Source organism: Clupea harengus, chromosome 20 (genome assembly GCF_900700415.2).
Source record: "Clupea harengus chromosome 20, Ch_v2.0.2, whole genome shotgun sequence".
Taxonomy (NCBI): domain Eukaryota; kingdom Metazoa; phylum Chordata; class Actinopteri; order Clupeiformes; family Clupeidae; genus Clupea; species Clupea harengus.
In genome coordinates, this window is record NC_045171.1 from 10388837 (window position 1) to 10404457 (window position 15621).

General features: G+C 45.1%; 1 protein-coding gene across 1 annotated transcript in view; it reads right to left on the reverse strand.

The window, feature by feature from the left end:
- Window positions 1-1725: 1725 nt before the first annotated feature.
- mgat4b (alpha-1,3-mannosyl-glycoprotein 4-beta-N-acetylglucosaminyltransferase B) overlaps window positions 1726-15621 on the reverse strand; it is a 114576-nt gene continuing 100680 nt past the window's right edge. The window contains exons 9-15 of the mRNA XM_031586871.2: window positions 9752-9882; window positions 9027-9134; window positions 8175-8368; window positions 7422-7500; window positions 3972-4059; window positions 2659-2771; window positions 1726-2217 (exon numbers count right to left, since the gene is read on the reverse strand). Coding sequence (XP_031442731.1) covers window positions 2194-2217; window positions 2659-2771; window positions 3972-4059; window positions 7422-7500; window positions 8175-8368; window positions 9027-9134; window positions 9752-9882 — 737 coding nt within the window. The 3' untranslated portion in view covers window positions 1726-2193. The remainder of the gene's footprint in view (window positions 2218-2658; window positions 2772-3971; window positions 4060-7421; window positions 7501-8174; window positions 8369-9026; window positions 9135-9751; window positions 9883-15621) is intronic.

Consider the following 15621-nt stretch of genomic DNA (forward strand, 5'->3'; position numbering starts at 1 on the left):
CATTAAATATAGTTTATCTAAATGTTACAAAATACAACACAATGCATTCCAGTGCATTTTACAATCTTACAAGAAAGAAAAAAAAAGATAAAAGAAAAGAAAAGGTCTCTGCCGGAACAGGAAATAGATGCTAAGTGTACATTAATTGGCCAGCCTTATCACCCTTGTTCTTTGCAGTGATGGACCTGCTATACCACACAACCCTTGCATTTGGGCAATCAGTTTGGCATAAGGCCCCTTTGTATGCAAGCAGCAAACATTTACACAGCCAAATGCATAACAGTCAAACACAGGGTCTGTTTTGTCCTCGTTGGAGTACAGATGCTATTCCATAAACCAGCCACTTAGCTAAACTCCCATCTATACCTATCTATGGACAACCTAAACATTAAATGAAACTGCATTGAAAATTCCTTATTTTGGTTAGAGTCACCTTAATATTTCTGTGGATATGCTATCCAGCACAATATTGCCATGGCAATAAACCAGTTATGAGTGATTACCCCACGGAAAGTGCAGCTTGTGTGAGTGTCCTCTGTGGCACTTTAGACAGAAAGAAAAGTGATATACAAGCATTGGTTAACAATGCTACATTCAACACATATGAGTGTGTTAGCCTATTTAAATATTCCATGATAACTTTAGAGTGATTAATGGAAATGCTCAAATTAAGCTGCAGTGATGAGAGCAACAGCAGTCGTTCAGAAGTTATTTCCTTCATGTACCTTCGTCTCTTTTTGGTAGTCCCATAAAATGCCTCAGCAGCTCATCAGAGGTCTGGCTTGCCTGGGTGGATTGTAATGCAGGTGTGCCAGCTAAACCTGATCTTCCTCAATCCGATCTCTACTCTCCCCCCTCTACTGTCAGGGTTTATGTTTAGATTTAGATTTAAACACACAGGTTTCATTCTGTAATCAGAAGTGGGTGCATTTTAGTTATTATTGTTGTTGTGGTTGTCGGTGGGGTGTCATGCGTGGATCTGAGAGAGAGAGAGTCATTTTGAAGAGACACACCGGTGTGAAGGGTAGATGGTGCTTGCCAAAGTAATGATTTAAACCTCAGATGAGTGGGACCCTGCACTGGGTGTGGCCGCTGCGTCTCACCAGCTGATATGTCTGTCTCTGGCCCACCATGGGTGTCGAATAGGGGACTGCAAAGAGAGGCATCGGAGGCTTTTTTCCCCCAGACCATCCTTCCTTTCTGTTCTGTTTCATATTGCATCTCACTGCTCTGCTGGGGGTCTATAACTTCATCTCATGCCAACTGACCCCGACTGCAGTTAGCTTCAAGTCACATTAAGGCAAATTGCAAGCAGAGAGAGAGAGAAAGAGAGAGAGAAAGGAAAATAATGATTGCACAGATGGCCTTGCTAATGTAATCTTCTATCCGTGATCTATGGCTCAAAAGATCTAGTTTATGTTTGTATATAAAGTCAGAAGGGCAGAAAAGGAAGAAGAATATTTTTTTTTCTCTTAAATAATTAAATAGCAACTAGGTTTTAAGACACTTTTTCGAATCACTTACTTTACCTAGGCTCTCAGAATTGACTTTGGGACACTCATTAGAGCTATATACACACATACAAACACACTTTTAGAAAGATCAAATGCATGTGTGTACTTCAAATATGTATAGTCATGAAAACATATTATAACTAATTCATATTAGATGGTAGGCAAGAGTAAAACTGTTGCTTTGAGGAGAAAAAAAAATCAGAAAATGATCTACAAGGCAATTTTTAATTTAGCAAATTAAAGATTACTTAGGTTGGAAAAATCAAAAGCAAAGTCTTCCATTCTGAAAGCAGCACTTTTAAATGTCATAAATTCGTCAAAGGGGCGAGACAATCCAGCAAGCCCATTGACATTAACCAGTGTAATTACAATTACAGAAACATGAGCGTATATACACACATAAATACAGTTTATAAAATACAGCGTCATCTGTCCCCCCCCCCCCGTAGTCACGGTCGCTGTCATTTGTCCAGGCAAATTCTCCCTTGCACTCTTGTGGGATGGCTGACCGTCGCGTCTCTGACTCGAACCTGCTGTACCAGCTTAACGCCAGCAGGTGGCGGCATTCAACCATGTTAAATCACCACTGGGCCAAAGCCTGGGAAGAGCAGCTGGAAAAGGCCTCTCCTCCTTTTGCCCAAAGGCTGAATGGATTTGTGAGGTATTGCTGTGAGTTTGCTCATTCTGCTTTCTTGATGAATATCTGGAATGAAAGAGTTCAACATCTGTCCCACAGTGCTTTGGAAGAGATCATTGCAATGCACAACCCAATTGATCAAAAGAGGTCATAAATTATATTATATTATATATAATTATATAGCTTATATTGCATGCTGACTATTTGTTCACACCTGAACTCTGACAATAAGATGAGATGATCCCAATTAGCTAGCTGCAGCATACAGACTTAACTTAATAAAAACAAGCAGGTTTCATGAAACAGAAATAGAATAGAAATAAATAGTTAGATAGAGTAGTTAAGTAGACCAATTGTAAGTAATTAGGAAACCTCATCTGTCTTCCCTGCCCAGATCTAAGCTACTATAACTGGTTTTGAATGGGTGGTCAGGTATGTGACATTCCCACCCTGGAGGCAAGAAACACTCATGTGGAGAATGGGATTGTGGGAAATGACCCGGCCTACCTCACTAAGGATGACCCAGACGGGCGAGTCTGTCAGTATTGAGAGCCTTAAGGCCTCCAGAGGACCAAAGGAAGGATCCACTTCTCCCTCTGCAATCCCATTCTGGAACTTTCCTGAGAGAGAGAGACAGAGAGGCAGAGAGAGAAAAGGAGAGAGAGAGAGAGAGAGAGAGAGAGGGAAAGAGAGAGCGAGAGACTCTCATGAGACAGAACAAATCAAACATTGCGAACTATTTTATGAGAACTGATATCACATCGGGGCGAACAGGCAAAATAAAATTACAAAATGAAATAGCAAGAGCTCTTCTAATAAATTCCATCTACTCTGAATTTAAATGAGTGTCTCTGAACGAGGTAGTCCTCCATGCCAAAGCTCTCAGGATCAGCTGTCATATTAATTGATGATTTTATTTTTTTCTCTTCGCAAAGCAAACCACTGCTGGTCCATTATCGATCCCACCCCCCCCAAGACAATTTCATGAATGAGATGGAGTGCTTATTGTAATTTATGATGTGAGAGCAAGTCTCTTAAGCCACGAGCTTTGCATTCGTAGGGCGTTCGTTCGTCCGTTTCGTTCGTTTGTTCGTGGCAGGCTGCCTTCCTGCAGTGGCCCACGTGTGCCAGGCCAGGAGATCGCCACTCCGGTTCACTTGAGAGGACATTAACAGTCCAGAGAGTGTGCTGCTCCGGCCTGATCCGTGTCGAAGTGCCTCAGCAAAATAATACATCACACTTTAGGTGGAATGGGCAGCATCCCCCCTCCCTTAAGGGCTAGAGACATTTTGTTTGGTGAGCAAATTTATGATTCCTGGTTCGCATAAGTCATGGAGCTCTTCCACCCCGTCCAATTTACATGCCATTTCCTCCTCGCCTTTCCTTTTGGCAGTGCGGGCTGGCGTTTCTAAAGTCCTGAGCGAGCGAGCGAGCGAGCGAGCGAGAGACAGAGCAATAGAGAGAGATTTGTGGCTAAATAATTGCAGCTGTTTTGAATTCTCTCGAGCCAGCTGAACATCAGGTTAGCTGTGGTAGCACGTCTTACGTCACAGTGCCGAAAGGATATCTCGGCTTTGATAGACCTCGCTAATCGAGTGAGATGGATTTGCGTCAGCGGTGGACCGGTTTTGGCAAAAAGAAAAATGGTTTCATGAGGGGAAAGGTGGGGGACAAGAAGTGGATGCCTGAGCAGTATAATAGAGGCATGAGGACATTGGAAGGGTCCCAGGGCAAGCTGGGTAAACTGGGCAGGACAGATGGTGGAAATGGGTGTGGATGATAGGGAAACAAAGACACGCCGACACAGATGTAGAGCTCACCTATCCGGATGAAGCCGTCCTCAGTGCGATGGTACTTCGGTGTTTTTTCCCTGCCTTCCTTCAAGGCTTCCTTCTCTGATTGAATATTCTGAGAGCACAATGGAGAGACAGAAACAGACAGTGAGAGAAAGACAGAGAGAATATTTTGCAGAAGAACATTGCTGTCACCAACATATTTTCATGGAAACACACACTTACGAACACACACACACACAGACACACAGACACACAGAGACACAGAGACACACGCACGCACACACGCACACACACACACACACACACACACACAACCACCCACACATGGTTTCAATTCATATTTTCTTTTAACTCTAAATCATTATGGGGATAATAACCCAATCCTCTTCAACCCCTTACTCTACAAACCCGGCACGTCTGTCCTTCCTTTGAGGGGAAAATGCCATCTTTTTGAGAGTTTTCTTGGTAGAAATGTGAATATGAAAGCAGAGAAGAAAACGCTCTGACCTTTCAGAAAGACAGAAAATGATCTGACCTGCGTCGGAGAAACAGGAAATCAATCCCTGTCGCCCCACCCACACCCACACCACCCACCCACCCACCCACACACCCCCCGCATACAGAATGTAATTTGGATGCAATCAGAGGGTGATGCCCTCTGTTCCCTGTGGCCTTTCATCTGTCAGCCTTTCGATACCTGGGCATCTCTAGGGTGATGATTGCGACCACCTCTGACCGAGGTGGTCATTTATTCCATTCACAAAGCCCCAAATGATCCCCCTGTAATCCTCCAGCCTCCCCAGATGACAGACAAACAAGACAAACAAACACATACACACACACACAAACAAACAAGTATAAACAGCAGAGCTGGCACTGCAGCAGCCCTGCATTCCCTCTAAAGCATCTTCTCCAGCAGAGTTACACAGAGTCTCAACAGCTCTCCAGGGATGCCCAGATTGGGAGTGCAGAGAAATAGAGACAAAGAGAGAGAGAGAGAGAGAAAGAAGGAGGGAGAGAGAGAGGGGGGGGGTTAAAGGGAAGAGAGAGGGAGAGAGAGAGAAAGAGAGAGAGAGGGAGGTAAAGGGGAGGTAAAAGGGAAGAGGGAGAGAAACAGAGAGAGGGAGAAGGAAGAGGGAGAGAGAGAGAAAGAGAGAGAGAGCGGGAAGAGGGAGGGAGAGAGATTCTAATGGATGGAGAACAATAACAAGAGAGCAAAAATAGGAGACAGCGAAATACCGCAGTGAGAAACACAGGGACAGGAAGAGAGGAAGAGGAGTGAGTGAGAGACACAGGGACAGGAAGAGAGAGGAAGAGGAGTTAGTGAGAAGCTGAGGGGGTACAAGAGAGGAAGAGAGAGAACATTATGGAAGGAAAAAACAAAGATGCACAGAGTAAGTGAGAAAGAGTGAGAGAGAGAATATGAGAGAGGGGGGAGAGAGGGAGAGGGAGAGGGAGAGGGAGAGAGAGAGAGAGAGAGAGGGAGAGAGAGAGAGGGAGAGAGAGCGCAAGGGCGATAGAGAGGTGAAATCTGTTCTCAGGCTCAGAAAGACCAGCCATTAATCTTGTGCCAAGCGTGCGTTTCCGGCCCTAATCTTAAATCACGGTGTGCCGCCTTCTCCCTCCTGCTGCTCTCTCCTCACAGGCACGCACACACACACACACACATAAGCTCACACACATAAGCGCACGCACACACACACACCCATAAGCGCACACACATAAGCGCACACACACTCACTCGCTTGCTCACACACACACACACACACACACACACACACACACACACACACACACACACACACACACACACACAGCCCGTGAGATGAAATATCTCCTTAAAGTGAGCCTGTGGACTCAGGCCAATGGCCAGTCTGATCTGATTATCGTGGCACCACAGAGACAGCAGCATTTATTCAGGCCCTTTTTTTATTATATCCTTCTTGTCACTCTCTCTGTCTCTGTCTCTGTCTCTGTCTCTCTTTCTGTCTGTCTGTCTGTCCCTCATACATTCCCCACATCCCTTCGGTCTCCATCTCCATCTCCATCTCCATCTCCATCTCCCACTTCCTGGGTGTGGTGTCCTGTCTGCCTCTGAGCCCAGTGGAGACTAAAGGTCGACTGTCGCTCTACAAGAAATTACGTCAAAGAGCTCAAATGTGCGTCTGCTAGGGCATCGCAGACCTTTGTAAAATTCTAAAAGGGTGCAGAGGGTGAATATGTGGGATATTTTTATATGAGTAAGCAGGGATTTACCAGATAGCCGTTGAATTAGTGTAAAGTTTAGATTTGGGTTACATTTTAGACAAAGGTTGAGATTTCGAATAAGGGGGCGTGACCCCAGTTGACCTAAGGGAAATAATGGGTGTGTTATTAGATACAGTGTAAGTCTTGATTGGGGTCAGGTGGGAGGTCAGGTTTAATTGGCTGGATTGGTCAACCAAGCAAAACACAGATGGGAGGTGCTAATTATAGGTTTAAATATGTCGGCGCGAGTGTACTTTGGCAGATCTATTTCCGGTATTCATCTCTTTATTGTGGCTTAAATTACTACAGTAAATCTGTTGGAACAAAACGTCTTGGGTTTGAGTTTCTGATTGTGAAAATAGTAAAAGACTTAGAATTGGACACGACAAAAGCTTTTGTCACTCACTCTGACTGGATGAGAAGAGATTCGATTGACGTTTTGCATTGTTGACATGGATATGGTCGTCTGGCTTGTTAATGATTTTAGCATCATAGGTAGTTAGCAGTGCCAGCTGTATAGTTCATATCTGATGAAATGTTGACTTAATTAATGGTCCGGGAGATGACATTTCTATGTTAATTATAGGATCACGAAGTGAAGAGGAAAATGTGCCATTCTGGGTTAACATGTCCATAGTCCGTGGCCAACACTAGATATGAACTAGATAACTATTGTCAGCTAGCTAGGTCAGCTAGCTAGGCAGAGTGGGCCAGTCAGGCTGTCTGTTCTAGCATGGGGGCACTGCTGCTGCTACTACTGCTGACTGACCAGTGAAGTACAGCTAATGACTGTACTGACTGTATACCTGTGTGTTGTGAGATGGGGATGGTTATAACCAGGACTATGTGCAGGGGAGACCACTGAAACCACGCAAAGTCCTCAAGACACAGGACAGGACAATCTGATCTCAGAGGATGGAATGGCATTCAATGATGAGCAAGTTGTACTCGGTACTCGAGTCCAAACTTTGTGCATTTGCAGATTCGTTGAGCTCATCAATAGGGTCCTTTATGACTCATTTCTTTATCTGATATTGAACCGAGTCACTATTCAATTGTGACATATTCAGTGTAAGGTCAGTGGACGTGTAATGGCAGGCAATCCCTGATGCCCTATTAGAGAAGGCTTGAAGAGATAGGAGAGCAGTTTTTCTGATATCAGCATGTGAGGACTAGAAGAGAGGGAGGAGAGCAGCGGGGATGGAGGAGCAGTGGCGAGTGACTCACGTCGAAAGGCAGCACCTCCACCGTGGTGTTGTAGAGCTTGTCCCCTGGGTGCTCAATGTTCCCACTGCGGAGGAAGTATCTGCCACACGAACAGGAGGAGAAGAGAAGAGGAGAGGAGAGAAGAGAAGAAGAGATGATTCACAAAGTCTAAACAGGAACTATCTACATCACGTTAAGTGAGATATAAAATGGAATTTCTAATTTTCCCTTTAAGATATACATATGTATTTCTTGTTATACACAGGAAAAGATGTTAAATTCCTCATGCTATTGGTTGGGGACCTCATGCCCAACAACCTAGCATAAGTATTATAACAACAAGGTGCACTACAACCATCATACCGATACTTAAGAATACTTAACAACAACAACAACAACAACAACAAAGATGCCTTGGTGAGCATATCTCTGGTGTTGTCAAGTGGGCACCTTCCTTCATCAGTGTTTCATTGAATTAGGCCAACGACACCTCCAGAAGGCTCCACAGTGGTGTCTGGCGTCCCAGACACACCCACATCCATCCCTCCATAAGAATTATTCCACATCTTCACACACTGTTTTCAAAAATTCAGATTTTCAGGGATTGGGCCTCCCAGATGTCTGTCAAAGTCAGAGTTTCTCACATTACCCTTTAAGCATCCCACAACTCTCAGTGTATGTGTCCATGTGTGTGTGTGTTTGTGAGTATACACAGACGCATACACATAGATGTGAGATGTTCTCCTACTGCCCGCCCCTGGTCCATCTCTTTACCTCTCGATGCGGACAGGGGTGAAGAAGCGAATACGGATGAAGTCCCCGGCCACGGGAGTGAAGGCCCAGAAGAAGTCCTCTCCCAGGTAGGCCTTCTCCAGCGTGAAGTGCTGATAGGTCTTCAGGCTAGTGGTGACCTCCGCAAGGGGATTGGCGTGACCCTTGTGAAGCGTCTGCTTCCCAAAGTCCTTATCCTGAGGAGGAACACAGGGGGATCGTCACGGCACAGGAAGTGGAACCAAACAAGAAACCAAGGGTGGGGCACAACAGGAAGTAGAATTCAGTGGACCAATGGGGAGCTGGGAAGAGTGACTGATGCAGCATAGGGAAGGGGAAGGAATGAAATAGGTGAAGGAAAGACATGGCAGTGGGGCAGAGAGAGAGAGAGAGAGAGAGAGAGAGAGAGAGAGAGAGATAGAGAGAGAGAGAGAGCAGTAGCAGTAATAGCATCATCCAAAGTTTATTGGACTGCATGTCCTCTAAATTAGACAATCAGTGAGCCATGATGGCACAGGTCAATGAGGTATCGACTGAGCACAGCCTCACAGCCACCTATCTCCCAAGCATAAACAAACAAACAAACACACACACAAATAAATAAATAACATAGACTTTGGTTGACAGGGTACACAAACTGCAAAGATTCAGCCCAGTAGGAGACGATGAAATCATTATACTGTAAACTTTTTCCTCTCTTTCTATCGATTCCCCCCTTATGGATCTGGTGCAGGGTTCACTAGTCCATCAAAGATTCCTGCAGTGTAAAGACAGCCTGTCTGTCTGCGAGGCTGAGAGGAGCGCTTTGAGACAAAAGGCTGGAGTTTTAGACACGGCACCTTCCCCGGTCCTCACCTTCAGCTTCTGGATCTTTCCGGCCAGAGAGGAGTGGGTGCCCACGTGCTGGAAGAGGGAGGGCTTGAAGCGGATCCTAAGGTTGGCCTTCTGTCGGTCACAGTGTTTCTGTGTGCCAAACATGCCAATAAGTGTGTGTGTGTGTGTGTGTGTGTGTGTGTGTGTGTGTGTGTGAGTGTGTATTTTTGTGCAAGGGTGATGTTCAAATTGAGTGGGTGAAGGTGGTGGGGTGGGAGGAGACAGAAGAGACCTGGATAAGTCACTGTTCACAGCTTTACAATCCTACACCACTTAACAACATAACTGCACAAACAAAGTAGTGTCTCCGCTACATAAACTCAGTGTAGTAGTGTCTACCTGCCCTGACTGCTCAGTATGCCCCTACTCTCGACAGTAGAGCGCCCATTTACTTTAGTCAAACAGAACCACGGTTAGGTGAAATGGGTTCTTACAGTAAACCACCTGTCAAACCCTGACATAATCCAGGACTACACGCATATCTGAGGGACAGCTAACAGGGTTCCAGAGAGGGACAGCTAACAGGGTTCTAGAGAGGGACAGCTAACAGGGTTCTAGAGAGGGGCAGCTAACAGGGTTCTAGAGAGGGACAGCTAACAGGGTTATAGAGAGGGACAGCTAACAGGGTTCTAGAGAGGGACAGCTAACAGGGTTCTAGAGAAGGACAGCTAATAGGGTTCTAAAGAGGGACAGGTCCCCCCACTCACCGCATCCTTCTCTGGGTTGCACACCTTCACCCACATGATGTGATCCAGCAGCCAGTCGATGGGCTTGTCCTTGTAGAACATCAGCATGAACTCCACGATGAGCGACAGGTCGATGGACTTGAACATCTTACCTGGGGGGGGGGGGGGGGCAAAACCACATGGGTGATGTCATTGCAAAGCCATGAATGACAAAACAGATCAGAGGCAAGTGTGCTTCATGCTAGGATGACTGTGGAAATGTAAAGATGTTGGTGAGACAGATGTGGGACATTTTGTAACAAAAGAAACACTGATGACATAGAGAGAAAAAAAACTCTGATTAAGAGAGTAACTGCACAGACAGCAGGCTGCGTTGGCTGGCATTCACACACACACACACACACACACACACACACACACACACACACACACACACACACACACACACACACACACACACACACACACACACACACACACACACACACACACACACACACACACACACACACAATGATGCACTCTACCTGGGCTTTTCTACACCTCAGCATAAACACAGCCAGATCAGTTAATCATGGACATGAACAGCATATCTGCTGGAAAATCTAATATGCCAGCAAAGGCTTTTTCTTATTCACGCGCACACACACACACACACACACACACACACACACACACACACACACACACACACACACACACACACACACACACACACACACACACACACACACACACACACACACACACACACACAGGCACACACCACTCTTTCACTAAGCTTAATTTATTTGCTTATCTCCCATCTAAGCCCCCTGTCACAAAGGCCCGCGACAAGAATGAAGCGAAAATGAGAGGAGCGGTGAAATACATTTCACCAAATCGAGAGAAGAAAAAAAAAAATCAGGCACCACCCAAGGCTCCAAATCTCATTTCGATTCCACATCCCGCTCTCCAGACATGACAGGCACCATGAATGTACGGGGGTCAAATGAAAAATTACTCTCTACTTTCATCTCCATTGGAGGGAGAGAGAGAGAGAGAGTGTTTAATTAAATCACTTCAGAGTCAGCAAGTACACGGAGAAGAATTTCAGACAGCAGCATGACTTCCCACTACGAAGAAAAACACAGAGTTTTGTTTACAATCAGAGAGCCTGTTTCTGCCGGAAAAAAACGGAATGCAACATTCTCCCTCTGGCAAGAAACTGTGGAATGGATTAAGACCATCTTCATATATCCGTAATGCGGAGGAGAACTCCAGAGTGCAAGGGTTTATGTATTATACATCAGACGACATGGGCTGCATAACGCACAGGAGATAACTCCCTTACATGTGAGTAACTTATAATTACTCTCAGAACTTAATTACTTACATAACAAGCCTTACACTCTTTGGCCCAATTAATTCATCACTAGAGTCACCAGACATAGATAATCCCCCATGCACACATATGGTGAGGCACACACACACACACACACACACACACACACACACACATACACACAAAGACACACACACACACACACACACACACACACACACACACACACACACACACACACACACACACACAGACAGACAGACAGACAGACAGACAGACAGACAGACAGACAGACAGACAGACAGACAGACAGACAGACAGACAGACAGAGACAGACACACACACCACAACAGTATGTACACAAAAGACAAATACACACACACACACATACACGAGAAGAGCACATGCACAAATGCAAACACACGTGAAATTCCACATAAATGTATTAAACTCAGCATGTCTGTCTCCATCCAGAGGCTCTCAGCGCCCGCAGCTGCATCTCATGAGTGCTCTACACGACTAACGAGTTCTGAACTGAAAGAGTCTGACAGGCAACTTAATGACAAAGTTCTGCAATGCACTTTAGCTTTCTATTACTACGCACATAACACAAGGGTATACAAACTGACCAGGGTCCTTAATATGAGTGTCGGTCACAGACAAATACATATCCATATACACGCTTCAGTATATATGCATACAACACCAGCATGCATCTGTATGCAGAGACACACACATACAGTGGGGAAAATAAGTATTTGAACCCCTGCCGATTTCGCAAGTTTGGCCACTTGCAAACAAATGTGTGATCTATAATTGTAATGGTAGGTGTATTTTAACCGTGAGAAACAGAATATCAACAAAAAAATCCAGAAAACTGCATTTTATAACATTTATGACTTTATTTGTATTTGATGCAGAAAATAAGTATTTGAACCCCCAAGCAAACAGCAACAATTCTGGCTCCCAATGAACAGTTATGTGCCCAAGAAGCACACAGATTAGTCCTCATTAGGCCTAACAAGGTACACCTGATCTCAACTGGTGACGTGTATAAAAAAAACCTGTCCAAAAAATCATACTTCACACCTTCAACCTCACCACCATGGGCAAGACCAAAGAGTTGACCAAGGACGTCAGAGATAAGATTGTAGACCCGCACAAGGCTGGAATGGGTTACAAAACCATCGACAAGCAGCTTGGTGAGAAGCAGACAACTATTGGTGCGATTATTCGTAAATGGGGGCAACACCAAACAACTGTCAATCGCTCTAGGTCTGGGGCTCCATGCAAGATATCCCCTCGTGCGGTATCGGTGATCATCCGAAAGGTGCAGAATAACCCCAGAACTACACACGGGGAGCTTGTGAATGATCTCAAGGCAGCTGGGACCACAGTCACCAAGAAAACCATTGGCAACACACTACGTCGTAATGGTTTGAAGTACTGCAGCACTCGCAAGGTCCCCCTGCTCAAGGAAGCACATGTACAGGGCCGTCTGAAGTTTGCCAATGAACACTTAAATTATTCTAAGGAGGATTTGGGGACAGGATGTGGTCAGATGAGACCAAAATCAAGCTCTTTGGCATCAACTCGACTTGCCGCGTTTGGAGGGGTAAGAATGCTGAATATGCCCCCCAGAACACCATCCCCACCGTCAAGCATGGAGGTAGAAACATTATGCTTTGGGGCTGTTTCTCTGCCAAGGGTACAGGACGACTCCACTGCATCGAGGGGACTATGGATGGGGCCATGTAACGTGGAATAATGGGCTTGAACCTCATTCCCTCATTCCCTCCCATTGAAAACGCAACCTTAAGGATTTGGAGAGGATCTGCAAAGAGGAGTGGACCAAAATCCCTCCTGAGATGTGTGTAAACCTGGTGACCAACTACAAGAAAAGTCTGACGTCTGTGCTTGCCAACAAGGGTTATTCCACCAAGTACTTAAGTCATGTTTTGCTAGGGGTTCAAATACTCATTTTCTGCATCAAATGCAAATTAAGTCATAAATGTTATAAAATGCAGTTTTCTGGATTTTTTTGTTGATATTCTGTTTCTCACTGTTAAAATACACCTACTATTACAATTATAGATCACACACTGTATACATGCTCACACAGACACAGACACGCGCGCGCACACACACACACACACACACACACACACACACACACACACACACACACACACACACACACACACACACACACACACACACACACACACACACACACACACACACACACACACAGTCCATCAGTTAGGCCCACAGTATGCAGTGCATGAGAAGTTAATCTGTGACCCCGGCAAGGTCCCCTTTTCCGTCTCTGGCAGCCGCTTGTGATTGTGCGAACATTAAAAGTGTCATAGGAAAGCAAAGAGAAGAAGATCGACTCCTCACAACTGTCTGCTTTTCAGCAGTGCGGCTCTGTAGTGGACGCAGCGCTTCCAATTCTCAAAGAGTCTGGCTTCCATTCAGAGGCGGCTGTGCCCTGCTGTGTCTGCACCGCAGAAGCCCCCTCTCCACTCGCTCTTTCTCTCGCTCATATCAACTCTGATAGGCAACACACACACACATACACACACACACACACACACAAACACACTCACCCACCCACACACACCTACACACACAATTTACACAAAAACAAGTACTTTAGTGTGTGCTTGTTCACCTTCACACTCCGGCTATGAGGAGGGAACACTTGTCCTTCACCCACTCTAAATACACACACACACACAGACACACACACACACACAGACACAGACACACAGACACAGACACACACACACACACACACACACACACACACACACACACACACACACACACAGTCGGGAGAAGCACCATGCTCATTTCCCTCAGACATTTCCATCAATATTCACAACACATTCATGGACCACCGCCAGCAAATTACAACTCAGTCTCTCTCTTCTCCTTTCTCATCCATATGCTTTTCTCACCCCCAGTATTCCAATTCTGCATCATTAAAGCTTAATTCAAAGGCTATCATTAATCTATTAAACACATATCACTAATCTAGAGCTTCAGTACTTTACCAACCCTCTATGCAGACTTCATGTCCAAATTAGTAACGTCTTTACTAATGTACGACTACAGCAAAGTATGCATTCATACTGATTAGTTATTTTGTTGCCAAGGTGCTTAACGATAACAACCCAATAACGAGGGATAAATGATCACTGTTTTCTTTTACTGAACAGAGTTGAGGGCTTTCACCATCTCAAGTGGAAGAAGTTCTAGCCAGGTGTGCCTGAGTTCATTAATCAGGCAGAGGTGTCGATAAGAGTCGCTGCTTGAGCAAAGAGCTAATTAAGATGTGATGATTTCAGTGCGGCGTGCTGTCACCCACATGGAGGATGCCTTCCAGGGGCCGAAGGGGAGAGGATGCTAATTGGTCTCCGTAAATGAGAGGGCCACTTGATCCGTCCTCACTGAGCTCCTGGCATATTGGTCTCGTTAGTGACATGATCGATAACGCTTCGGACGGCTTCCTGTGGACAGATACGGGGCTGGAGGAATGTCATCTAACCGACTGGGAGTCAAGGAAAAGATGCCAGTGCATTTTGCAGGCTTTCTTTCAACTGCTGCCACTGAAATATCCATCTTTCTCTCCCTACCCTTCTTACTCTCTCTCTCTTTATCTCTCCCCATCTCTCTGCCTTTTTTTCCCCTTTTCTTTCATCCATCTATCCATCTATCTATCTAACCACCCATCACTCCATCCATCTTCCGTGACTCACTCGCTCAGCTGTCCAATTCTTATTTCCATTACCTGTTTCATCAGCAGCCTTCTCCCACTGGCCTGGCAGTTCAACCGGAGTCAGATTGCATTCTATCTACCTTGTTTTCGTACTACTGCTACTTTACCTTCACTTCTACTCTCTATAGAGTACAACCTTCCTTTTTTTCTACTCTCTATAGAGTACAACCTTCTCTCATTTCTACTCTCTCTAGAGTACAACCTTCCTTCATTTCTACTCTCTACGCAGTACCACTTTCCTTAAATGTACCGTGTGTGGTTTTTAGTGTCATCTAGTGGTGAGGTTGCTGAATTGCAACTAGCTGAATAACCTTCCCCTTAACAAGCGTGTCCAAGTACCTACGTCAAATGCCATAACAATGCAAAAAGCATTGAGCTAGTGTTTAGGTTTGTCCTTTCTGGGCTACTGTAGAAACATAGCGGTGCAACATGGCGGATTACATGGAAGAGGCCCCACTCCCTATGTAGATATGAAGGACTAACGGAATCTAAAAAAACAACGATAGTTACAGGTACACTAATGAAATCATAATTATGAAAACTATAATTGTAATTAACCTTTCATTTCTACTCCCTATACTGTACAACTTCCCTTCATTTCTACTCTAAATTAAGCAACTATTATCTCCTCCTTACGTACTCTCTCTCTCTCTCTCACACACACACACACACACACACACACAGACACACACACACAAACACACACACACAATCTGCCTATTGTTCTCGTTAGGCACAGAACACTAATAAATGTGGATGGATATTTTAAAGAGGTTACTG